Genomic DNA, 25,783 nt, shown 5'->3' on the forward strand with positions numbered 1-25,783 from the left:
TCGTAAAGGCGGCAGCGCGGTGCTTTACGGCCGGCGCTGAGGCGGGGCCGGGCGCTCCGGTAGCGCGGGGCAGAGGGGGAAAGGGGCGGGGCTTAGCGGGCGCTGCGGGCAGGGGGCGGGGCGAGGCAGCCCGGCCTCGTGGCGGTCGCGCGGTGAGTGACGAGGCCGGGCCCCCCCCTCAGCTCCCTCAGGGAGGCGGGCGGGCGGGGGGGGTGGAGGTGCCGCCGCCCGGGGGGGGCTCGGTCGGGGTCTGGGGGGCACCGGGAAGGTCCGGGGGGTCCCGGCGGAGGCGGTGGGGGCGGTACGGGTCCGGTATGGGTCCGGTATGGGTCGGGGGGGACGGCCCCATGGGGCTCTTGGCACCCCCGCGGCGGGTGCCGGGTGTCGGAGCCGCCCGGACCGGGCCCTGCAGCGGGCACCGAGCCCCGGTGCGCGCCCAGGCGGTGCCCACAGGCCGGGCACGGCGGCCCCCGGGGGCCCTGCGGCTGCCGGAGCCGCTCGGGGGCGCCGGGGGCTGCGGGCGGGAGGGCGCCGGGACCCCAAAGGCAGAAACCCCAAACCCAGGTCTGCTGAGAGCAGAAACCCCAGGGCCGGGTGTCCCGGAGCCGGGTCCCAGCGGGGTTTGCTCGTTGGGGGAGCAGAGCCGCAGGCAGGGAACGGCCGCTGCGGGCAGGGCTCGGTGTTGTGCCAGTGACACCTGCACAGGGACAAACCCCGTGCTTCTGTTCGAAACACACACACGCGCGTGATAGCTGCCTTATAAATAGTTCGGTGTTAATTGCTAATAGCAGATCGTGCCTACCGGGAAGTGGCCAGCGGACGTGAGCTTCGTGTGGGTGGGCGTCCCGAGCTGCTGATGTGAAGGGAGAATTTGGTGCTCGGCCTCCCTCTTGGTTTCTGTCAAGTTTGCAGTAGTCAGGATGCATATTTTAAAGAGCGAAGACCTGTATGGATAAGGCTTAGTGATGCACTAGCATTTAATTTTCAAGTGACTTAAGAACACCAATGTTATAAGTCCTGTTGAAAATATTCATGTGTACCCAACCTTTGTTTTTGTTGTTGTGTTTTTTTTGTTTGTTTTTTTTTTTTTTTTTTTTAAGTACAAGGGTTAATTTAGATATCAGGAAGACAGTAAGAAAGTTCTGGTACGATCAAGGGTTGCTGTCCCACGAACAGCCCCTGAGCTGAGCTTTCCCAAACTGGGATTCGGCACAGTCTTAATTTCAGTGAAGTGGGGTAAAGTCTCTGGTAGAAATGCATACTGCAGCACTAAGGCAAGCCTCATTTCTAAGCCTATCCTTAACCACTTGTCATTTTTATTAATTTAAGCTTTGTTCATCGCCCTCTTCAGCAAATGAGCTTGCAGCGGGCTTGTGGCTGCACACGAGTTCACAATCATAGACCAAGTTTTCCTGTCCATGCTCAAATGCCAAGCTTCAGAATGCTTACTAGTGTGGTATTTTGTGCAAGGGTGGATTAAACTCTCTTCACAAGTATTTATTAGTTTCTTTTAATCTGTTTGATCTTCACTTGCCTCTGCTTGAGCCTGAAGTAAGTAAAGCTCCTGCAGAATTTTTTATGAGTAACAATATGGGATTGTGTAGGCTAAGTTAGGATTCAATTTAATTGCTCCGATTCTTACTACTTCTGATGTAACATTTTCTGAGACTTTCTGGAAGGTTTCGATTATGTGCTACTTTTCCTCAGCCTTCCTTAAAACGTGGGGCATTGAAAATGATGTGTAAATATTAGCGTTTAAATTTGTGTTGGCTTCAGAGCAGCATGAATACCTTGGTGAAGCCAGCTGCTGCATGATACAAAATTAAAGTGATGCTTTTTGCTATGTAGATTCAATCTGCACTATGCATTTTTTACTTCATTCCCTGCTTCTCCCCCTCTCTTCCCCCCCCAAAAAAAAAAAAAAAAGGATAGAAAAGAATAATATTTCCAGAGGGGCTGTACACTCCCACACAACTTTGTTGTACGAACTGCTAAATTTTATACAGCTGTTCTCTACTGAGATTTTGCCAATTGTTGGATGTTACAAAGAATTATTTTTATTTCCTGTTGGATTTCTAATCTAGAGCAGCTTTTGAGATAGGTGGATAATTACAATAATTTCTCCAGGCTACAGTAAAGATGAAGAATTAAGTCAGCTTTTCAGGTCACTTCTGCATGTGTGCTTTTTTGTTTTAAAAGTGTGGTCCCTGACAGGTATTCTGACTTGCAGTGGCACAAGGACAAGAAGCCTTCCCTTCCCTTCCCTTCCCTTCCCTTCCCTTCCCTTCCCTTCCCTTCCCTTCCCTTCCCTTCCCTTCCCTTCCCTTCCCTTCCCTTCCCTTCCCTTCCCTTCCCTTCCCTTCCCTTCCCTTCCCTTCCCTTCCCTTCCCTTCCCTTCCCTTCCCTTCCCTTCCCTTCCCTTCCCTTCCCTCTTTTCTCTCTGCTGTTTTCTCTTCTCAAAAAAAGGTTTGGAAGGATTCTTCTCTGATTCCCACTTCTACAGAGCAACTTCCAAGTTTTGGATGAGTGAGATACCCTATCCCTGGATGAGAGTTTTACTCTTGAGAAGGGAAGGCACTGAGAACACTAACCTTTAACAGTCTTCTACAAATAGATGAGAAGACCTGCCGTATTCGCACAGTAAGTCTTTAGTCAGTGCCCTAAGGAGCTTCCTTTCAGCGATCTTGTTTTTCAGTCAGATGTTAGGTCAGAGGGAAGACAAAATTTTTGTATTCTTTGAACTAAAACATAATATTTTCTCCTTTCCTTTTTGGCTTCTGTATTTGCTATAAAGACTCCTCTGCCCAGCAGGAAAATTTCATGTCTCTGAGACCTGCCTTCTCCACACTTGACTGAAGGTCACGCTGAAAGTTAGCAGTAATCTGCCTCAGAATTTTGTGAGGTTGAGCTGAAGCAGACTGCCAGCATGAACTTCTCCAGGAATCTGCCAGGAAATTGCTGGGAGTCTTGGCACTTTTTTGTTAGGGAAGGATGAAAAAGATTCAGTTTAGTTAATGTATTTTTGTTGTTGTTTGTTTGTTTTTTTTTCAAGAAAATTGAATCTTAGTTAATAGAATACTATTGCCTTTTGTTTCAACTCTAGTTTCTGGAAATATTCCCAGGCAAGTCCCAGGGGACTTGAGACCAATGATTTTTTCATTAACCTTTTCTTCAGCTGAAAGCTGGAATCTGCTAATGCAGGGAATAATGGAACTAGTTATTGCAAGCAAATTAAACTCCTGTTTTGTTGCACTACAAATTAACTTTCTAAAACCTTTCATGTTTTGGTCCTGGAACTTGACTTTTCTGGTCTAGAAGCCAAGTCTAGATGGGGGAGGCTGTGATAAAATATCTTCTTATGCTTTTCCTTCTCTGTTGCCCCAATTGTGGTTGCCATCTGCTCAGCAAGGATTTCACAAGATATCTTTTCCTCCCTCTCTCTCACCAGTTCATATCTGCAAGAGTCCTTTCCATTTGAGCAACTGATTGCTGGCTGGAACAATTGCTTATATGAAAAAATATTTTAATTTTAAATCTATTTTTTTTCTCTTTTACTGTGCACACATAAAATTACCAAATCCCACAGTCATTGTTTTACCACAGGTGTGGAAGCCATTTATAATCTGTTTAAAAAAGGTCTACGTGCATACAATCCGTTCGCTCTAATATTGGTGTAAATTAATACAGCAGAGCATGGTATTTCTGGATAATGGACCAAAACGTTGCAAGTGATTGAGCTTCTTCTGGAAGCTCATCCAGTGCTGGAAGCACGTTGCAAGTGATTGAGCTTCTTCTGGAAGCTCATGTGCTGAGCATCCAGTTCTTACTGGATGCTCAGCACATCCCGATATCGGGACTGCAAAGCTGGGAGAACGCCGTGAAGAGGATACAGCTGCTGTACAGCCAACAGCGAGAACACCAAGTTCTCTCCTGTGACTTCAGGGAGCTGCTTCGCTTCACAAAGCTCTCCTTTCCCATGCATGCTCAGTAGGGATCAAAGATTCAAATCTCATTCCTGTGCTCAAGGAGCGTGAGCTTGGAAAATGAGCTTTTTGATATGTTGAGCTGATCTTTTGGCTAACTTGCCTAAGAGAAGGCTTGACAGTCTTAGCTTTTTTTTCTTTTTTTGAAGACTTAAGGTGTCTCCTTGGTGGAAGGTGTGCGTACACTTAAACTTACAGGCTTTTCTTTGTTACAGGTAATTTAATTGGACTTGGATTTGTAGGATTAGGTACTTTCAGGCCACCTCCAAGATGCAGTGCACTTCCTCATCTTACAAGCTTACGCTCGGTAGCCTTCCAGGTAGCCTGCTGCTTTGTGAGCTTGGAGAAGCAGCTGTTTGAAAAGCAGAACCTCACAGCAAATGGCTCCAGGCTGCTGAAGGAGATGCTTGTCCCTGTGACCCGGCCTGCTTCTTTCAGACGCTGAACACGCTCTGTGTGGAATATCTGAGCAGGCCTTTGCGGGCTCGGTGTCTGAGTGCCCAGCCTCGGTGCACGGTGCAGCCCAACAGTTCCTCGCAGCTCCCGGCTGGGTTTCTCCATGTTTTGTCTGGACAGAGGCAATGCTGAGAGCCAGGGATCTGTTTAATCAGTTACTACCTCAGTTAACTTTTCCTGCTCTGAAGGGCTTTGTGCTATAGCGATTTGACAATGTATTGTCACAGCTTGCCTGCGTTTTCCAGCTTGCATCCTTTACTTGGGAAAGAAAAACACTAACAAATGGAGCAGGCTCAAAGGCAGTGCTCCCTGCAGGCAGGCGATCCCAGCTCATTCTCCTTCAGCCCTCAGAACGTGACAGCAGCAGCTGCTGTCAGGGCAGTGCTCCGTGGGAGGGCAGCAAGATACCCTGCGTGTTTCCGATATGGTAAGTCAACCTTTGGACATCAAAGTGATAAGGGAAGTAGCAGCTCAAGCTCCTGAGGAACACACCCAGCCATGGAATATTATGGAAGCGAAATACAACTTAGAGCATTGGTCTGGTTCTCTTGGTTGACTCTTTTATGGCTCCCATATTTATCTGAGCTCCTGGTCTGATGGAGATAATGAGAGACTGAGTCATGATTTCTGGGTTCTCTGCCAGGAGAGTTTTATACAAATCAGGTTTCCATTAGCTTTGGTGGCCGTCGTGAACTTGGGATAAGACATTATCTCACAAGGAAGTACTGAACCTTAATGTTTAAGGTGGTGTCAGTTGAGACTGAAGGAAGCCAGAGAAATAAGCTATAGAAACTGTCAAATTGAAGCCTAAATAATTCAAAGGAAAGAGTTTTTTGTGTTCCTGCTGTGTGTTTGGTTGTACTTGTAAAGCCATTTTTGTGCAGCCTTCTTCATACAGAGCATAAACACAAAGTGGTGTCCTTAGTTATAAAATATCCTGCTCTGTGCATAATGAAGTCTAATACTACTTTTTAGTGGAGAAGCAAAACGGGCAGAATACAAAATAGCTTAAAAATACCTTTTGGCAATGATACGACTTTCCTTAGTTTGCTGAATTAAGTAAAACTTTCCAGTGCATCACGATTGTAGGATCATGTGCGCTGCTTGCCAGCTGATTCCTTTTCATGCAGCTCTTGAAACCACTGTGCTTACAATACAGGCATTTATATTGCAGAGCCCAGTAGAGCTTCTTGAACTTTTTCTTGTTTGTCACATTTATTCTTCTATCGCTGATGCCAGCTACTAATCAGAGAGGTCAGAGAGTCAGTATTTGACTAGGATGTGTCATTGAAGACTTTCTGCACATTTTATCGTGTATCTGCTTCATTGTCATCTTTTGCCACCCCTCTAAAACCCTAAAAACTGACCTGTAACTCTGAAAGCTTCACATTTCTTCTTTGTGGAATAGCTACTAAATGAACCTCAGCTTGTTCTGTTAACGATATCCAAAAGCAAGCAAAGCACTAATTTCTCTGACAAATGAAGATCTGAAACATGTTTTTTGCAGTGTGTTTGAAAATCATCTCTACAACGCATTTAGTCAGTCTTAGAAGGGCAGAGTTCTAAAATCTTGGTGCATTTTTGAAAAGGTCTTGTGAGGAAAACTCGGGAGTTACTTTAGCTATCGTGGAGCTTTCTGTGAGCATCCCAGCCCTTCATCTGGTCCTGACATGATTGACTTCTGCCTTCTGTGGGCTGCATAGGTCGAGCGGCAAATATTTATCTTGGGTTATATGAAATCTTTGGCTGTAACAATAGGGATTGTCAATATTTTGTGAGAGATGGTTTCACCCAGAGTAGAATGTAGCCCAAATCACCGCTGCTTCAGCCTTTATCCCTGGTTTTGCCTACCAAGGTGAAGCTGAATTCCCCACTGACCAGATTGCAGGTAATAGGTCTGGCTTGAAATTAGCTGTGGGTCAGGCAATAAACAGGTCTAAAGCGGAGTAAAAGTGATCAGAGTTAAATCCGAGCAGTAGTTAATGATTAGCCTTTTTATAGATAATGATATGCATTCTGCTTGTCAGCATTATCTGAAAGTTTGGAAACTTTGATCCGTCTCAGGATTGTAGCCCATTTGGAGAAGACTGCTCTCCTGGAGGCAGTAGATTGAAAATCTGTCCCTGGAATAGTAAGTACTCAGATTCTTTCTTTTTTTTTAAGCTCTGAATCATTTCTACTTTGGATTAGCAGCTCTGTGGCAGCCCAAGGATTTGAGAGTTAGATGAAAAAGGCAGTGTTAAGGCTTATTCCCAGGGTGGTTTATTGTCACTCAGAGCTAGAATCAAAACTCTGTTGATCGCTATTACTTCTAGCTTTCTACACCCTGGGGGTAATCCTGTCAGAAGAGTGTCATGAGACCAAGACTACTTGACTCTTCCAAAGGCAAGTCCCTTCCCAGAGCATGGCTTGGTTTCATGGCCCTTTCCTGTTTCCTGGTATTGCAGATCTTCTCCCCTGCTGAGGTGACAAAGCTTCAAGGTGGGATTGTATTTTTGCATTTCCCAAAGTGAAAATGTAGAGGTGCTCTGTTCTATGGACTAGGGCAATGAATTTGTTTCCCTAACTCTTACAAGGATTGACATGACTGTTTGTGTGTCAAATGTTCCATCTTCTTGCTGTTATCTGAGATGAGAGAGCAAGAGTGGGAAAGTGCCTCTGGAGATGTATATTTTGGTCTTAACCATCTGCCGAGCCAGAGATAAACATCCTGGGCTTAATTAAAAGCACAGTAGCATGGATTTCGCTGATGGTGACATACATTCCACCTTGCATTTTGCTGAAAAACAGCTTCAGGCTTCTCAAAACAAACCAATGTTTTGGACAATTGAAGCCCCAAATACTTTGTTCCTCAGCTCTGGTAGAGCAAGATTTTGTTCGGAGACAGAGTCACAGATGGTGACAGAGAGTGAAACGAGCAGGCATGCGTTGCGCTTCTGTAAGCAGGGAAAACTAAATATTTTTCTAAATAGTTTTGCAAACTATTAGTCGTTTAGTGAAAAGCCAACGTTTAAAAGGTGACCCTGACACGCCAGACCAGGACTTGGAAACCCAAGCGTGTTCCCGTGTGAGCTGACATCAACCACGTGTGGCTGTTGCGGCAAGGTCTGGCACGGGCTGCAGCATGACAGCTCCAGGGGAGGCGGACGGCTGAGTGGCCGCCTTAAAATGCTGTGTCTGCATACGGACACGCACCTGAGGAGCAACTGTAGGCAAACAGCCATTTAAGGATGAGAAGAAAGGGAGGAGAAATTAGAGCGAAATGTGCTCCTGGGATTTTTATTCAAGGAAGCTTTCACATGTGGTAGAAGCTAATGCTCAGTGAAGGTGTTGCCCTGCGATGAGTGTGTGGCAGTACTGGAGATGGAAAAACAAGTATGAATTGCTTACATGGGTATATCTCATATGTGTTGAGTGGATTCCTAAAAGTGGATTAATGAGGACTTCTGGAGGGTGCTTCTCTTCTTGTCCAGATTCTCAAAACAGCCTGAAAGCCAATTTAGAACTTGTGTGGCTACTGGCTCTTTCTGGCCTAAGACTGGCTGTGATGGTGAAAAATATCCGAAGGGAAAAACCAAGCCTGTTTTCTGTGTGTGCAGGTTTGTGTCTATGGCTAAGTTGCTGTCAGCTGATCCATCCACTTAAAAGTGTCTTTGTTCCCACTGCAGTGCCTTAGACATGGCCTGGGTTGACTGGAGGGAAGACTTTTCTGCCAAAGGATTCCCAGGATGAAATGTTTAAGAACAGGAGCTTTTTAGTTAGGCTGCTGATCTGGATCCACGTCCATCAATCGGAGAACCTTTGCTCTCCAGAGCATGCAGCATCTCCTCCCCATCTCTGCGAGAACTGCTGAGTCCTTGGCACGTACAGGGCATTAAACTACACGCGCAGCTGTAGTGCCCAGGTGGTGATGAGGTGCTGAGCAGGCAAGCTGCTCTAGCTGAGCTGGGAAGTTAGATGAGATGATCTCAGGAGGTCTCCTAGGCCTCAGCAGTTCTGTGACGAAAAATTTCAACCACAAGCACTCCTGATGTCTCATCAGGAACAGTAAGGTCAAGTAGAGGAAGATCTGTGAATCTTCTGAATTGTGTTGATGGACTTTTGGCTTCATTTTATGATGCTATTCATTTTATTACCTTGTGCATTAGTTCTGTCTGCATGAGACAAAGGTATTTATGATCTCACTAGATAACATCAGTAATGTTTCACCTGTATTAAAGGCCAGCTAGTGCACTTTTAGGGCACATTGAGTCACACGGCATTTTTGCAACTGCAGAAAATTTTGCTTGCTTACTTGAGAATGTGCTTGCTGGCTCCTAGTTTCATTGTGTATCTCCTGAGATTATTTTACAATTTTACAGGATTTAAGACTAGAAGGCACCATTTTAGCTGGGGCTGGTCAGAGCTGCTAATAGTGTTTATACTGGTGTGTGTATTCCACTTCAGCAAACCATGTAGCAATGCTTTATCAGATACCAGCTTGCAAGCAGTACCTTGTCCGGCGTTCGTTATGGATTGATGGCATCCACGTGTGGCCACTGAATGGTCACAAACAATGATACAATTCCTTACCCTCTGGGCAGGGACACCCTTTTTGGGTGAGGCAAGCTCTCTCCTTTTCATACATACCAGTGCTGCAGGTGGCATGAACCTGCAAGAATCTGAGTGCTAAATTAGTGAACACAATGAAGAAGGTTGTATACAAAAGGTTTTTTTTATGATTTATTTTTTCAGATGTGAATTTTGCCATCATTAAATCAAAACAAAAGTCTCTTGTAAATAGAAGAATCCATGCTAGAAGCTGTCCTTGATTAGGACATATAAAATAGGAAGAGGGGTTGAATGTCAACTCCTTCAGAGCTAGGTTCAGGAAGCAGAAGTTATCTAATATCTCTGTCAGAATAAGGTTTCAAATATAGATTGTGTTTTTTTAGATTAAAAAGTGTTTGAAGTGTATCGCGAGGCTCAGGCCCCGCTGCAGTCCCTCAGCACGGGGCGAAGCAGCAGGACGTGCCCGGCCCTCAAGCCGCATGGATCGCATCTCACTGCTCACCATTCCCGGGCTCGGTTGTGTAACATCTCTGCAGAAACCACTGCCGAGGATAAGGAAGTGTCTATTTATTCAAGAAGTTGTGTAATGTTGGAAAGTGCGGGTCATGTGGCAGCTCTCTTCTTTCTTCCTCCCTGCTGCTGTCCTGTTGCCCTCCTCTGGCAGCAGGGAGGGCTGGGCCGCTCGCTCCGGCTGACAGCAAGCACCGAGAAGTTTCTAGCAGAAGGGTCCTGCCTGAACGTCAGGTACAGTGAGAATGTGCTCAGCTATGCTGGCATCCCACCAAGGCCTGTTAAACCACTGGGATTTAACCTCTCTGCCTTATCTCTGCTTAAATACAGCTCGGTCCCTGGGGCGAGGGGAGGCCTCCAGGTTTCTGTTCCCTGGGTGTTGGGCGTTTTGTGAGATGGGGACGCGTTACTGTGCTGCTGGTTCATACCCTTGATGATCTGAGGAGGAGAGATGGAGCTGTGATAAATTGCCCTGCCAGACTGCAGTCTCGGGATAATTGCTTCAGAAGCCTTTGGCATGCACAGGGAGTGCTGAAGAAGTTCTTCTGCAGATGCCTCCTGGGAACGGCCTTTGATGGAGACTTGTTGGTACTAGCTCTGCGTTGGTGCTGGCTGTGAGGAATCCTGGTGGAGGAGCCCTTTAGCCTGGCAGTTTTAGGAAGAAATGGTAACGGAGCATCCTCTGTCAGTTTTTGGCGCTTGTGATCCCGTGGCACACCCAGATGAGCAGGACAGCCTTGGTGTGGCAGCTGCCCTGCTCCGGGAGCCGTGGGGCTGGCGCTGACTCCCCAGGCCCTGTGTCTGTGAGGTGCCTCGGTCTCAGGCACGTCTCTGCCCTTGGGGGGCAGAAAAGAGGGGTGACTGCTTGGCAAAAAGGAGAGGAATAAACAGCACGGAGCAAATACAGAACGTGAAAGGTTGGTGATGGAAGAAATAGAGAAATGAAAGTGGGTGTGGGTCAGTGCTGCCTACGTACAGAAGGGAAGAAGCTGCTCGGGAGGGGCACAAAAGCTCTGCACTGGCACCCGATGGCACCTGCACCTCCTTGCTTTGGGCTGGGTGGAGGTGCTGCGGCTCTGCCAGGGCAGGAGCGGTACCGTGAGGGGACGGGAAGGCTCGGCGCCCTCAGAGGTGAGCAGGCAGACTTTGAACTGTTGAAGAGATTGTGGCTGCCTTTAGTTGGCACCGCCTTTGTCACCAGGTCGCCACCCACTGGTGCAGCATCTCCCCTTTCCTGAATGCCGACCGAGATGTTTGTTGCTGTGGGTTAGCAGTGAAAAAACAGCGCGCCGCTGACAGCTCTGTTCCTGGCCTCTGCTTCTGGTCAGTGGGTATGCCCACTGGGCCAAGGTGGCCGGGCTTTGTTTCCTGAGCTGCACTTTTGATTTGCTCAGCTCAGAACAGTCCCGCTGGCTGGGGTTGTCAAGGAAGGCCAAGGCTGGGATGTGCTTGGATCCTTTAAACTGCCCCGCCAGGGACTCCGCGTTAATTTGGAATCACTCAGGTTTAAAGGACTCGTGTTTTATCAGGATGGTAGAAGGTTATTGCTGGTGTACTGGAATGCTGCAGTTCATGCTGTTTCTAACATCTTTTTCTCCCAAACTTGTCACTGCCTCCTGCCCGGCTGTCCTTTGTGTGGATAAGAGCAGTGCATGCGTGTGTGCACAGGTCGCCAACCATCGGCAGCACCGTGATGGTTTCAGCATCTGTCCATCACCCAAAAAAAGCTCCCTCGAGCCAGCCTTTTGTGGCAGATGTGTGCTCAGCGGTGTCTGTGAAACCAGCACCTGTAGACAAGGCAAGTACCACGCCGTGTTTTGCAAGCCTGCATCCTGTGGTGCTCACAGGAGCTGCCAAGTGCAATTCCAGCGGCTCTCCCGGTGTCGTGCCCTTCCTGAGCTTTTGCATTTCTCAGTGCCAAGGTGATGCTCTATTTTCAGCTGCATGACTGTGGTCTAGGCAGGAATACATGCTGCTGTCTCCTCAGTCCAAAAGCCTGTCGCACACCTTCAGCAATGTTTTCACGTGTAGCACGGCGCAGGGGACCGCAGGGAGCTGCTGTGCTGAAGAGGCGGCGATCCTCCCAGGGTGGTGGGGAGAAGTTGGGGGTGGTGACCCCCAGGTTGGGCCCAGCATGGAGAGTTCTCTCAGATTGCATTTCTGCGTTCAAAACAAACCTTAATGCTTGTTAGTTCGTGTGAGAGTGTGTCCTGGCTTCTCCTGTAGGTGCGGGGAGTTCCTGCTGATCCCTGTGCTGATGCGCCCCCAGCGCATTGCTGACCTGGATTTGTGAGAGCAAGGCACAAAGCAAGGAGTGACGGCATTAGTGCTGTTGCCTCGTGCTAAATGTGGCTGTGATCTCCGTGGAAGGAAGCTTACCTGCTCGCCTGATGGGGCTGAGAAGTGGCCAGCACCAGCAGAACTTCAGCCTGGTGGGGTTTGGGGCCCGCTGTGAGGCACCGGAGGACCAGTGCTGGTCCTGATGGGAGGTGTGCGTGAACTGGGGCTGTAACTGGCAGACTGCGGTAGCAGGAGTGAGGCTGCAGCCAGGAGAACATTGGCAAGGACTCCTCAGCTCTGCCGTGCTGCCTGTGGTTGCCCACCATGTATTGCTTTTCCATCTCTTGCAGTTTCGGTGTGGCTGAGCACCACCAGAGGAGTCCCTCTGTTGCTCAGGCTGCCTAACTCAATGTTATTTTCTCCGTCTGTGCAGATCCCTTGCTAGCATTTCTTAGCCTTTCCTCCACTGTTTTGGGTTTTACAGTCAGTGTTTTTGCTATGCAGGATTGTTTCTGCTGCCTTCCACTTCACTGGGCCCATTAGTAATGACATGGGTGGACTGATACTCTGCTTCGTGCAGTCTGGTGCATTGTCCTGTAAAGAACAGCTTGTCCTCGGATCATTTTTTTTTTTTGTTTTGTGTTCAAAGATTTAGAGATTTCCTGGGGAGTCTGCATAAGCTGAGAGCTTAGGACTGACCTTCCCCTTGCAGGGAGGCAGATCAAGCAGGGTCTCTAACAGAAGGTGATCAGACAAGTTTGCTATGAAAATAAACTCCCCGAGAGGGACGTGGCTGGGGCCATGTTAAGAGGAAGAGCTCTGGCCCCTCCTTCGGTAACAGGGATCATGCTGGGGGAAGGCAGTCAGTTTTTACCTTAGCTGTACGTGTGGGTCTTGCTTTGGTTCAATACAGAGGACCAACGCTGATACTTCATCAGCTTCTGCTAATCTTAATTTTAATTAAAAGTTGACTGACGTATATAGCTGCTCGGAGCTGCCAACTGATTTGCAACTCCAGGAAGTCTGTGCGAGCCAGCATCCCAGCGGGAATCCATGCTCCAGTGTTGGACCACTCGTTTTTGTGATGTGCAGGACTATAACGTGACAGCTTCATCAGGAGGGTGCAGCCTCTGTCTCTTGGGGAAAGAGCAGCCCTAAAACGAGAGGAACAAATAGGTATTGGTACAAGTGTGGAATGTGGGAAAGAAACTTAAGAGTTGGAAAGAAAAAAACAAACAAACAGTGGCAGCCAGGAGCCCTGAAGGATAGAGCTTTGCAGCTCAGATGAAGTGTGAGAAAAACAGCAAAACGACTACGCTTTTGGCATGGCTCTTCGGGGGCTTTGCTAAGACCCCCCCCAAGATCCCCCAGGCACTGAGGAAGGGGCATGTACTTACAGAGCGTAATCATTGCCCCCAGCCGTGGGATCTGGCTGTTCTGCAGAGAGCCTGAGCTGAGTTCTGGATTAATTGTTCACCCTTGAAGCTCCCTGTGTGGGTGGCACAAGGCTTTGCTTCGCTCTCCCTGCATATCCTGCCTCAGTCAGTGAGTTTCTCGGGGTGGTCTGAGGAAGGTTCCCTCTCAGCCTGGGCAAGCCGTCTGTCTCAGGCATGGTTCGTGAGCAACGGAGTGATTTTGGGGTGCTGGGTGCCCTGCTGTGCCCTCCAGCATCCATGGCTGTGCTGTAGTGGTTCCAGCTGGGGTCCTTGGTGGAGGTGGTGGCGGAGGATCAGTTCTTCCACATGGCTTTCTCCCCTCCCTGCATTCTAACAGCCCCCTAGGGTATTTGTAAAAGTCCTTTCTTCCACTTGTGCTTGGTAGCTGCTGAAGAACCGCTCTCCACATGCTGCTGGTCTGCTGCATCTCCCTCCTCATGCCCTTGCTGACTGCTTGCAGCCTCTGTGTGTCGTGCTGCCCCGGCACTGTCTCCTCCTGAGGCTGCACGCTGCGTGCTGCTGGTAGAGCTTTTCTTCTGTCCATCCCATCCTGCACTCCACCCTCTGATTCGAGCTGGACATCCTCCAGACTGTCTGTCTTCTTCCTTCTGAGCCTGGACATCCTCCAGACTGCCTGTCTTCTTCCTTCTGAGCCTTCTGAAACCCATCTGCACCAACAGGCAGCCACGGGCCTGGTGCTTACAGGTGGAAGGTGCGCTGTGTCACGCAGCGTATCTTTCTGCTCGACTCCACTGATTCAGTCTGCAAGCTTCTCCTGTCCTGGACAGAACCCAGGAAATCCAAGCTAAGGCAGCCTGGCAAGCTAACCTTCATACGGAGCTTCCCTCCTGAAGCTGTTCCCTTCTCTTCCTTGCTCCTTGTCTTTACTCCTTCTACTGTGTCGAGCTTTTAGGAAGTTCTAAACTTCTGGTGAAGGCTCCTGGGTGGGACTCTGAGGTAGTGACACAGCTCCAGGCCAAGCCACACATTTTTGCTGTGACCTTGTGAACATAGCTGACATTCTTAATGTACAAGTAAGTGTTCATTCTTCTGGAGTTGTGCAAGGGGAAAGAGGCATGCAGTTGGGAGGTATGGGGGTCAAACTGTGTGTGTGTGGGGTCAGTCCCTCCTTGAGCATCCGAGTTCAGCCTGGGGTTGCTGAAACTGCAACGAGGAGAGCTCCGAGGGGAGTTTTGGCTTTGGAGAGCAGCGGTGCGTATTTGTAAAGCACATTGCAGTAAATTGCTGAAGAACGATCTGTTTGTTCCCCTTATCTTTAAAGTGTGCCTGTGCAGCTTGGCGCAGGAGGGCTCTGGCTGGCATTGCTGGGTGCTCTTGTAGTAGCAACAGGTGGAATTTGGCTGTCCCTTGGCTGTCCCCTTGTCCCTTTAAGCAGCTCTGAAGCTAAGCCTGGGATCCTGGAGGAAGTCCGCCAGTTTGGGAAAGAAGCAGTTAAAGTTGTCAAGTTTGCCAGGAAACCGACTGAAGTAGCAGCAGCGCGGGTCCTATGCTGACTAGCTCAGACCATTCGGTGCTGACCACGGCTGGAGCCAGGGAGTGGTGCTGGAGCGTGTGCAGACGCTCAGCGTCCCATCCCACCTCCATTTACAGCACTTGGGAGGAAAAAAAAAAAAAAAAAAAAGAAAAGATTGGGCTTGAGGCCACGAGCTCAGAGCCAGGGTAACTCAAACAGCCTGCCAGCCGGACTGCCGTGAGTAGAACACTGAAATTTGGGTTGCCTTTTCCATGACTCATGTCTTTCGTACGTAGCGTTTCTTTGTCATGCAGGACGGCGCTGTACGTGATGTGCAGGCAAGAGATCTTTGCCTTTTCAACTTGCCGTTTTTAATCTTTTTCCCTTGGCTTTCTCTTGGGTGCTTTCATTTTAATTGTCAGTAAATCTTACCAGATGTTTTTCACTTCTTGTTTAGGAGGAGAGAAGGACCCCCTGACCCTGTTCTCGCTATCAGAAACGCTGTTGGAGACACTTAGGTAAGAACCACGCAGCTGTGCTCGGGCAGAAATCCGGGGGTGCTGTGCAGGAGCTATTCCTGTAGGCAGGGCTGGTGTGCTTGCTGCGCTGGGTCACAGCAGCCAGAGCAGCCTCTGTTGAACAAATAATTAGCGTAAAGAAAGCTGAAGAGGTGTATTTTAAGGCTTTTGGGCAAAGTCGGGGGAATTGGTTTTATTTCTTGCTTTTTCAGAACTGGCATGGGAAAGATGGGGCACTGTTCTGAAGGGGAGAGTTTGCTGCTGGAAGGGGTGTTCATTTAGGGCTTCGTTATTAATCCTGTTAGACTTCTGATTTGGAAAGTGGCTTCATTCCTTTTGAATGTGACTGAGGTACTCTGTTCATGCTCCGCGTTTCAGACTGAGCTGACTTGTACAGCGCTTTCTGGGAGCTTGGCAGATCCTTTCTTCCCAGAGCCTGTCCTGTTTGTGTATCCTGTATGTTGCTGTGTGTCCTCTGTAGTAAAAGGTGTGTCTCCCTTGGGTGTCTGGAAGGCTGTTTGCCGCAGAAAACTGTGATTTCCTATGAATTGACAGGATTCTGGATTAACTGTTTCCAGAGCAGAGCCACAAGAGATTGAGAAACTACTGTAGAGGTTGTAACGGCAGTTGTCTTCTGGCTGAGATCTGCTTGAGAAGCCTGCTTTGTGTTTGGCTTCTCACCAGGCTCAGCTCCTTTTCCCACTCTTTCTGTTGTGCACTGGCACAAGATACCCGTCTTCCTTCCCTTCTGCGTGCCCTGGAGCCACTGCCAAAGCTTTCCTCTGTGCGTGAGGTGAGGCAGCGCTGGTGAAATGTTGGCAGAGGGAGAAAGTAAATCCCAGCGCTGAACCTGAGCTAACAGTTCATTGTTGCCAGGTCCTGTTCCTGCCTGTAGGTTTCTGTGATTCCCCGGAACCAGCCTGGTTTGCTGAGCTGCCACAGTGGCACTGCAGCGGAGGGGCACAAAGCTGTGTGTGAACACAGCCTGCCTGTGTGCTCAGCTCCGTCCTGCTCTGAGGTGACAGCTTAAAGCAGGAGAGGTGCTGCACGTAGCTCTGGGTCTTGCTGTCTTCCCTAAGAATTTAAGGGGTCGTGAAACAGAGGCTGTGGCTTCTCTGACCTGGGACAAGCGAAAGAATCAAGCCCCGGAAAGAACTTCCTCATTCCTCTGCCCCGTTCCACCCTATTTGTTTTTGTATGTGGTAGATTACTGTGGAGGGAACAAAAAATCCTTGTATGTGTGCATCCCTGGTAACAGAGCAGCGTGGAGACAGGTACACCGAGAGGTCTTTAGGTGTGCAAACACAGAGAAGTGCTGGAGCCTGGTGCAGCCGCTGGCTGTTCCTGGTCCCCTGCCCGGGGCGTGCTCAGGAACACGCCCCAGCACCTCTTTCCCTCTGTGCAAACATGTGGAGCAGGCACCGGTTGGGAGATCAAGTCACCCATTCAGACAAAAATACCTGCTGCTGCAATGCTGGGTTTGTTCATGGCTAAAGTTATTTAGAGAGTTTGCTGTAACAGAAACCAGGGTGTGTTTGTTTTTTGCTAGGTATGGCACCAGGCTTGTTAAAAATGGTGACCTTCTTTTTGTGACAGGCACAGCTCGTGTCAGGCAGTTTGTTTCTTGGAGTCTGCAAAAGCAAAGCAGAGATTTGCAGCTTGAAATATTAGCATTAGTCTATTGCTCCCGCTGTCCAGATACTGCTTTTTACCCTGAGACAAGGGTAAACAGACCTGCTAAGATGTAAAACTCAGAGACTTACTGTACTGGGTTGTTCTGCTGGAAGTGATTTATTTTTAAACAGCGTTGTATCCACACATTGGTTATCTTTAGTAACAGAAAGATGGCTGAAGGGTCGATCTTGGCTATTTTCTCTTGAGTAACTTAATCCCCCATGCTTTTCAGGATCTCACAAAACATCTTTCAGTGTTTGGTAACTGCAGTTGGGGGTGGGCTCGGTGTCACAGCACTGGGGGGACTGGGGGCAAGGAGCCACGCAGGTGAGCAGCCAGCAGGCTCCGTACGCCGTGCAAAGGCTGCCCGGCCACATGCAGCTGCTGTAAGTACTGGCCTTGTTGTTTGCAAGGGACATACACTGTAAATACCTAGAGAAGACTTACATTATTTCAGTCTTTGTGAAGACCGGTGGCAGTAAATCAGTGAAAAATTGGATGCAAACCAACCACGGAGGGAGTTTTGACCTAGTAAAGAGCCGGGGCTTCTGTGGAGTGCATTGGGACCTGCAGAGTCTGGTGGCAGCGTAATGCTCTGAACTGAATGAGTGGTGAGGTGGGGCTGCAGTCACTGCTGAGAGTGCCAGGGCAAAGGCTGTGGATCAGTCAACTAAAAGAAGAAGGAGAGACGAGATTTTGGCCAGGGGAGAGGGGCGGTTCTTACATTACTTCATTCCTCTTGTGGCACACTTATCTTTGATCCCATGGTATAAACCACCTTGGCTGCTCTTCCTTCTCTGCTGCAAAAGATATTTTGAAGCTTGTGTGTCTTGACAGAGGCTTCCTTTCCAAGTGCTTGTATTTTGGGACTTCAGTTCTAGCTCTTGAACATTTACTCTCAGAAAGAGTGAGCTTTAAAGCTATACTATGTGAAAATCACGCTATTTGCTCTGTGGGCTTCCTTCAGCAGTGCCCGTCCGTGTCAGGTGAGCTGCTTCTTGCATTAGTCTCTGTCTTTTTTTTTTTTTTTTTCCTTGAACATTTTTCAGAGCTCTTTTTCTGGTCTCTGTATTTAAGCACAGATCGGAGGGGGAGGTAAGTGGAATAGCCATGAAATACTAGAACTATGGGCAGGGAATACATTCTGCTTTTAGCCAGTGCCAGTAGCTTATACTATGAGTTAATTTTCCAAGCAAGTTATTGTGGAGGAGTCTGATGCAGTAAGAGGTATGCTACAAACTTTCATTCATTAATTTCAGTGTTAATTGCTTTCCCCTTGCTTTCCTCCCCAGCACTGCTAACTTTGCTTCCTTATTTCCCACAAATCTTTAACTTCTCTTGTTGCTGTTCTGCTTTAACTCCAAAGCCTTCTGAGACCACCTCCTGTCACTGATGTCCACAAGGACACACTGACTGTCATGTCCCGGGCCCCCAGTGGTCCCTGCACAGCTCTGCCATAAGGTCTTTGTCACAAACTGGAGCAGCTCCACCATCAGCTGGTTGCCGTTTGGGTGTTTGCTTGCTAGTTCTGCTTTCAGCTTGGAGAGCTTTTCTAGAGTTTCACTTCTGATTTCCGGTCTAAATATATTCATACCTATCTGTTCAAACACCAAATGTACTTCAGTTTCCTAAACTAGTTAGTTTAGGTTTTTTGAGCTTTTTAATAGCTTAGATTTTTAGAGCTTTTAAAGCTCTTTTCTCTGTTATAAATGCTCCTGATGATTTACCTAGTAGGAAGTCCCCCCCCCTTATTTTTTTAATAATTTAATCAGATAAAGTGTCTGTATTTTGATTTGATTTCACTTTATTTTACTTGTGGACTGGACCAGAAGGCTACAGAGTGCTCCAGACAGGATCTAGTACAGCAGCAGTAGTGCTTATCTTCAGTGGTATCTCACCTGGACTATGCTGGGGTTGTCTTTGCCTGGATCATCACTCTGATGAATCCAGTTGTTTCAGGACTGACTGGTATTCCCGGGTTGTTTTCTGTCCTGATGCTCTTTCCACCTGGTGAACTTTCAGTGCACACCAAGAATTGTTTCTGGTTCCATCCCAGGTTGTGCAGGGCGCAGAGTGCAGGGTCCTTGGGCACATCTAACCACTAGGTGCATTTTTATTTTTAACGTAGCATGTCCAGACATACCTGATTTGCAGTAACCTGATTAGGGATTTAGACTGGCAGCCTTCTCAATGTTTTTCTCATTGTGTGTAATGTGATTAGAGGGGAGATGTGACAAAGTAAAGCTCATGGAAATGAAATTGGATTGCCTGTGGCTATTGTAGACCTTTGCCTGGCGATAGGTCTTGTACCACCTAACGTCGTTTCTTGGTTAAACATGTTCCCAATAAAATGCATAACTGTCAATTAAGAGAAATACTGTAATCTGATCCTTTAGTATATGCAATTTATAAAGGGGCATGAGACATTTTTGCCTCTTGCATGACTGCAATTGAGAAGAGACTTCTTCCTCTTACAGATAAGAAATGTTCCTTTATGCTGAGCACTTGTCTCCATGTGCTACCTCAATCACATTATGCTGCCCTTCTGGCAAGTATGTTTAGGATGGTGCAGCAACACAATGATGTAAAGCTGAGAGGGACACACCTCCTTTAAATGTTCCTGCTTGCTTTGCTGTATGTTCTTTGCAGTCAGAGTGCAGGACCATGAGGATGCTCCAGGAGTTTATCCAGAGACAGTTATTCTCAGGCGATACCTTGGTGGCTTAGAGTATATTCTCTTGCAGCAGCAGTAGAGAAACTGTCCTCTGTTTAGAAAAAAGCTTCATATAATTTTCCCCTTTGTTTGTCTCATTTTTTCACATGCCTTTTTGATTATCTCTGTAGTGAAGATGTCTCACGATTCCCACATGAACAGCTCCATGTTGCCAACCATGCATCCTGATCATCACCACACTACAGCAGCCTCGGGACATGATCATGGATCTGGGATGATGATGATGGTAAGTAGCACAGTCAGCATGAAGTGGAGTGTTTTTCCTTGTCTGTGGTTCAGGGTAACTTGTCATCTTGAAGACTGTTGTCTTCAGAACTGGAAGTTTAGCTTAGCTTTAGAAGGCATGAATCAATCCAGTTAAACCCAGGCCCTACTGTGCTCTCCTGTGGTGAGAGTGGTAGGAGGTGATAAGCAACATGAAATGTATTTCAGAGCTGGGGATCCTGTGGCAAAGCGGTCTTCCCTGCAAAAACCTTTCTAGCAGCCAGCCTGGCATCAGCTCTCTGGCAAGCTAAAGGCAGCAATTCAAAGTGAGCATTTTCCTGCAAGAAAAAGAGGTGGATGCAGTTTGCCTGGGTTGTTAACTAAAACAGTAACCGTCACTGAGAGGAATGCACGCTATTGCAGTGGGTTGTGCTGACCTGCAGGCAAGCAAACTCTGTGCCCTTTTTCTCCTGAACTTTAGGCACGCACTGGGATTGGGGAGCAAACTGCTACCAGGGCTCTTTGCCACACTGGCAGTAAGGGTGGGCTGCTCCTGAGTCCTGCTGCTCAAGCTGGCTTTGATTTAAGCAAGTTCAGGCTTGTGCACGCTGGCATCACTGAAGCTTTGTAGTTTCCATGATGACCGTAGGATCTGTGTCATTGTGTGTAGCCACTTCTAGGGCCTTTATCAGCTCTTCCTCCCTTGTCTAAATACTTTTGGGGTGAGTTTGAGATTATTAAAGTAGAGCTTAAGCTTTTAAGGGAGGGAGGAGCGTGCATTTCAATCTAAAATAGGGATGTATTCAGAAATGCATTTTGTAAGCCTTCAGTTAAAGTTTGCCTGGCAGCCATACGCCCCAAATAGCAGCACTGCTGCTACTTCTATTGCACACAGTATCACAGCAGGAGAGCAGAGGATTAGAGAACCCTTCCCTTTCTGAACATGGCCCCGTACAGAGCCCAGTGGAGCTTACAGTCCTGCCTTATCACCGATGGCATATCTGGAAAAGAGTCTCAAGAGCTCCTCATGAAGCTCTTCATATGATCTTACAGCTAATTAGTGACATTCTCCAATCTATTACTTTTTGTATAATTACTGTTTCTTTACAAGTATCACTTGCTTATCTTAGCGGATAATTACAGGACCATGCCAGCTGAAAAGTCTGATTAAGTGCACGACATTTTGAGTTGATATTGCTCATACGATGGTCAGGGAAGGAAGTAAATAGGTAAAGTATCCTGGATAATAAACTGGATACATGCCAATGAATGCATATTCCCATTCCTCACTTGTACCAAGTATCAATACCTGTTTCAGCTATGGTTTATGGAATTAGGCTGAACACTCTTTGATTTGTGTTGTTTTTGTGTTTTTTTTTTTTTGGCATAAATGTAAAGATACTAAATTCATTTTAAAAACTGGTGTTTCATAGTCACTCTGCTCTGGGGCCATGAATGTCTGCTGTGCTCAAAACATGCTAAGCTGCAATGTATTTACCTGGATGGGAAGATGACACGAACTGCAGTTTAGCTGGGATCACTGGTGTCTCCCCTTCCCACAGCATTCTCTGTCTAGGTCCAGAAGCCCTTGTTTTCACCCAGGGGAAGCTCTGGTCCCACTCTGTATAATAGTCGTTATTGTACATGCATTTAGGCCTCTCCTTCTCCCCTAGAGTATTAGGGGGTTCTGTAGGGAGACAATAATCAACTGGCACAGTGCAGGATTGGGCCAGGGGATTCAGCTATACCAGCCCTTCTCTGTGAGAGCTCATACGAGGTCAGGGAGGAGAAGTAAGCGCCCTGTACCCCAACCCATGAGTAGTCATGGGGGGACAAGGGTGAGCTCCATAGAGACATCCCCAGTCCCTGACTACTATTGATACTGATGCTGAAGAGAAAGCAAACTGCAAAAGCAAAGAGAAGGCACTTTTCCTCTGCAGGGACCTTGAAGAATTATGCCTTTTGACAAGGGACACTACCTAAAAGAGCTAGAGTTGGAAACTGGAGCATTTTCAGCCATGGCTAGCTTGTGTCTGTTAAAGTAGAGAGGTTTTTTTGTCTATCTTGTGACCAACTGAAATGATCTAAATTCTTGGTGTAATACAACAGCCTTTGTTAAATATTTTGTGAGCTCCATCTCAGCATGGACTATTCAGGCTCATTTTGATGTTCTTTATGTCTTGGACAGGCAATGACTTTCCACTTCAGCTATGAGAATGTGCCATTGCTGTTTTCTGGACTTACAATCAATACTCCTGGAGGTTAGTAATGCTGTCTCGACCATTCCAAATAAAGTGTTTGCGGTTGATGAAGGTTGCTGGTATTACTTTTTATTATGCCAAAAATATCCAGACACACCACAGCAAATCTATTTTAAATGGCATCTGTGGGGTAAAAAAGAGGAAGATGTTCATGTAGTTTCAGAATTTTACTAGTCTTACTAGCCAAAGTGATTGATGGTTTCATTTCATGTATGAAATTCCAGTTGGTGTGTGAGTTAAATTCACATTTACCACCATTTTGTGTGTGCACAAGTGCCCTGTTGTAGGCCATGCAGTGTGACATTGTTGAATCGTGTGGTGTCTCTTCTGACACGTTTTAAAGGAAACATCTTGTGTTCCACAGATAGAATAACATTTCCTCTTTTGTCAGAAATGGCTGGTGCCTTTGTGGCTGTCTTCTTCCTAGCCATGTTTTATGAAGGCCTTAAGATTGCCCGAGAATGTCTGCTTCGTAAATCCCAAGTCAGCATTCGCTACAACTCCATGCCAGTGCCAGGTCCCAATGGCACTATCTTGATGGAGACGCACAAAACTGTTGGGTAAGAATCTCGTTTCATTATAAGACAAATCTTTTTAACACCTGAGAAAGGCAAAAATTGGGACAGAATAAACTTTCTCCAGTCAGTATAACTCTTTGTAAAGTACATTAATTGCAGACTTGGACACTGCTAGACACTTGAATGACTTGGCCAGCCTTCAGGGTGGAGGACAAAAGAGGGAAAGCAGCAAGGATGCAGATGAGCTTTTATTAATATTATTTCTTTCCAAAGCCGAAAAGAACACATCTGGGGAGCTCCCAGAAACAGAATTTGGGTGTTATCGCCAGCCACCCTGACAAAAAATCCTTAGAATCATCCTGTTGACAGCTAGTCAAAGCCTCTTCTCAGAGGGGAAAAAAAAAAAAAAAAAAAATGGAAAGAAAAAAGGCAATTCTGCTTTTTAATGGGGTTAAAATAAACTTCAGTTTTATTTCTCATCTAAAACTTTTGTCTTCCCAGCAAGTACTGTATTTCATTAACTGTCAGTTAACTCTGTGGGGAAAAGCAGGTCCAAATGACAAATGCATGCAAAAGTTTATGTCCAGCCTGCTTTATCTCCTCTGCCATTTCATGCCCACCTTGGCATCTCATCAGCCTGAGCTCTGTTTTCTTGTAAGGAATGTGCATTTTCCCATCTCCGTCTCACGGATGCTGACTGTTCTTTGGGTTTTGTGTTGTCAGGCAGCAGATGCTGAGCTTCCCTCACCTCCTGCAGACAGTACTGCACATCATTCAAGTCGTGGTCAGTTACTTCCTTATGCTGATCTTCATGACGTACAACGGATACCTCTGCATAGCTGTGGCAGCAGGGGCAGGGATGGGCTATTTCTTCTTCAGCTGGAAAAAGGCAGTTGTTGTGGATATCACTGAGCACTGCCATTAACACTGGACGCTGCCCAGAAGCCCCTCCATCCCACTGCTCTCTTGAAATGCAGCCATCATGTAGACTGGATCATTCCTAAGCTGAAAGAAAAGATACAAAGAAAATCAACTGGAGTTCACCACAAGTTCCTAGCTGGGGTGCAGGGATGTGAGGAGCTGGAATATGCTGCTCCCCCATGCTGCAGGCTGGCAGCTGGGTTGACTCTTGAGGGTCCCGTGGTAGCCGTTGGCTAGGATTTGCTTTAGTCTTAGATTATGCTGTGATTGAAATTAGTTGGCTGACAGAAATGTAGAGGTTATTCTTTTTTTTTTTTTAAAAAAAAAAAAAACAACCATTTTGTTTTTAAATTGTAAATGTACATCTGTGAAGGTTTTATGAACAGTAGCTAAAGATCAGAGTTTCCAATGGAGCCTACATGTGTGAATGGCTATTTTACTTTTTTTTTTTTTTTTTTTTTTTAATATGTACATAATGCCAGGGGAGGAGATCTTCCTGGCGTTGTGGCTTTGGGGCCAATGGCACCTTCTAAGGCAGAGCTCCATAGGACTCAGCCTCTGAGGAAGACTTGGTGCTGCACATCAGACACACTCAGGTCTGTCCTGGCAAGAGAGTACCTTGACCCCAGTGCTTCAGGGGGTCTAGGGGAGTCTGTCCTCCAAGCCCATCAGAGTATGACAAATGTTGCTAGTCTTCTGATACATCCAGTGGTTTTACTCAGCTTCAAGTGATAACATTTCAGTTTGGCTGCTTTCACTTCCTAATCATGGAAATGTATGGAGTAGATGCAGAACAAGAATTGTGTATTCACAGGGCAAACAGATTTTAAATAGACCAATGAACCCATATTGATCTCACGTTGGATGGATCTAGAGCTAGACTTCTGGCTTACTAAAACTAATTCTGTAAATGAAGCAAGAGCTAAATGATTTATTGACGCTAAAGGATAACGTGTCTGAAAGGTTGTTCCTTCAGTGAAATGAAAACAACCTTGTTTCTGTAAAAGAGAGATTTAGGGAAGTGAAGAAAGAAAAGATAGGATTACAGCAGCCTTCAGTTAATTCTCAGGTGAAATTTGGAGCAGCTTGGGCTGATTTAAAAAATATTCCTAATGCAAATGACTCCTCTTTGTCTTAATCACGCTGTGACTTTGTTAGTTGGAAGTGCAGGAGTTGACAGTGCCAGCAGTGGATACATGTAGCACAGTAAAGAACTTCCCATTTGGTGCTATGAGCTTTACACATTTCATGAGCAAAACAGGATAGCTTCCTGGATGGGTGATGTGCAGAAAACACTTTGGGTTTTCCAAGGAGCAGTTTTGGTTTAGCACTTTTATTACACTGCTCCTTGTTGTAGGGAATGTTGTGCAGTTAGAATGTGGTGCAGAGCTGGAGCTGTTCTGCCCAGGATGCTCTCTTTGTGCCTGTAACTGGCTGAAAGGGAAGACGGTGAGATTTCCAGAAGGCCACTGAAAAACAGACACTGCTTTCAGGCTGATGACTAGGATGTGCCACGTGAACAGGAAGTGCTTTTGAGATCAAAGTGTCTGAGCACACTCGGTAGCAGTTTGTTGTTTTTTTTTTTTTCCCCTCCAAAGATGCTGCTAGTCGTCCTGTTAAGAGTAGCTACGTAAGGAAAGCTGATCTTTGTGAAGAGGTTTCTCTGTCCTGTATGCCTTACGGAGCACAGCCCCTTCCTGTATGTACGGATTCCTCGCTGTGCTGCTGACGCTACCACCAGCAGAGCTCACCCTCTGAATGGCAGCAGGAAGCCTGTTACTGCCGCTACCTGGCGTCCTGCCGGGTCTTGAATTGCACCACCTAAAGTCAACCTTCCTGTGGATGACGCCAGGTATTTATTTGGTCATCTTGTTTTCTTTGGGCAGTGCAAATACAGAGCAGAAGGAGATGAATTAAAAGCAAGCTCAGGCTTCTGAATAGCTTCTTTCAGTAACAAATTTGCTTCTGGGTGAAAGAAGTAAAGCTATTTTCATGGAAAAAAATGTGGCAATCTCCTGATGAGAGACAGGCTAAGCTCTTCCCCAGTCAGGTCTTTGGAGAGAGTTGTGTCTGTAGCAGGCTGCAGAAGTCACAGGTAGCCTGGTGCCCTCTCTCTGCATCAGTCACGGAGTAAAGATCTTCTGTGCCCTTTGGGAGTCGTGTTCCTCTGTGAGAGGGGCAAACATACCCTTCCAATCCCTATGGGAGAGCCGTGTGGACATCTTAGTGCTTGTCAGAGAAACGTGAAGCAGTTACATGCTGG

The 25,783-nt window shown here is 47.0% G+C and overlaps 1 protein-coding gene across 3 annotated transcripts; it reads left to right on the forward strand.

Annotated features, from left to right (window-relative positions):
- The first annotated feature begins 104 nt into the window (after positions 1-104).
- Positions 105-23,963, forward strand: SLC31A1 (solute carrier family 31 member 1). Of its 3 annotated transcripts, none has more exons than XM_032200104.1 (6): positions 105-152; positions 15,148-15,208; positions 19,727-19,842; positions 22,009-22,081; positions 22,473-22,641; positions 23,323-23,963. In XM_032200104.1, the coding sequence occupies exons 3-6, from the start codon at positions 19,732-19,734 to the stop codon at positions 23,522-23,524; spliced, it is 555 nt and encodes a 184-aa protein (XP_032055995.1). In that variant the 5' UTR covers positions 105-152; positions 15,148-15,208; positions 19,727-19,731; the 3' UTR covers positions 23,525-23,963. The 3 variants fall into 3 exon arrangements, with proteins under 3 accessions (XP_032055995.1, XP_032055997.1, XP_032055996.1); XM_032200106.1 differs by lacking the exon at positions 105-152 and adding an exon at positions 2,525-2,640; XM_032200105.1 differs by lacking the exon at positions 105-152 and adding an exon at positions 14,775-14,927.
- The last annotated feature ends 1,820 nt before the right edge of the window (positions 23,964-25,783 follow it).

The sequence above is a fragment of the Aythya fuligula genome, chromosome 19 (assembly GCF_009819795.1).
Source record: "Aythya fuligula isolate bAytFul2 chromosome 19, bAytFul2.pri, whole genome shotgun sequence".
Lineage (NCBI taxonomy): Eukaryota > Metazoa > Chordata > Aves > Anseriformes > Anatidae > Aythya > Aythya fuligula.

Coding starts and splice junctions, on each gene's coding strand:
- SLC31A1 (XM_032200104.1), top strand. CDS start 19,732: ATGTCTCACGATTCCCACATGAACAGCTCCATGTTGCCAACCATGCAT. Junction 19,843..22,008: donor GATCTGGGATGATGATGATG/GTAAGTAGCACA, acceptor TGTCTTGGACAG/GCAATGACTTTCCACTTCAG. Junction 22,642..23,322: donor GAGACGCACAAAACTGTTGG/GTAAGAATCTCG, acceptor TTGTGTTGTCAG/GCAGCAGATGCTGAGCTTCC.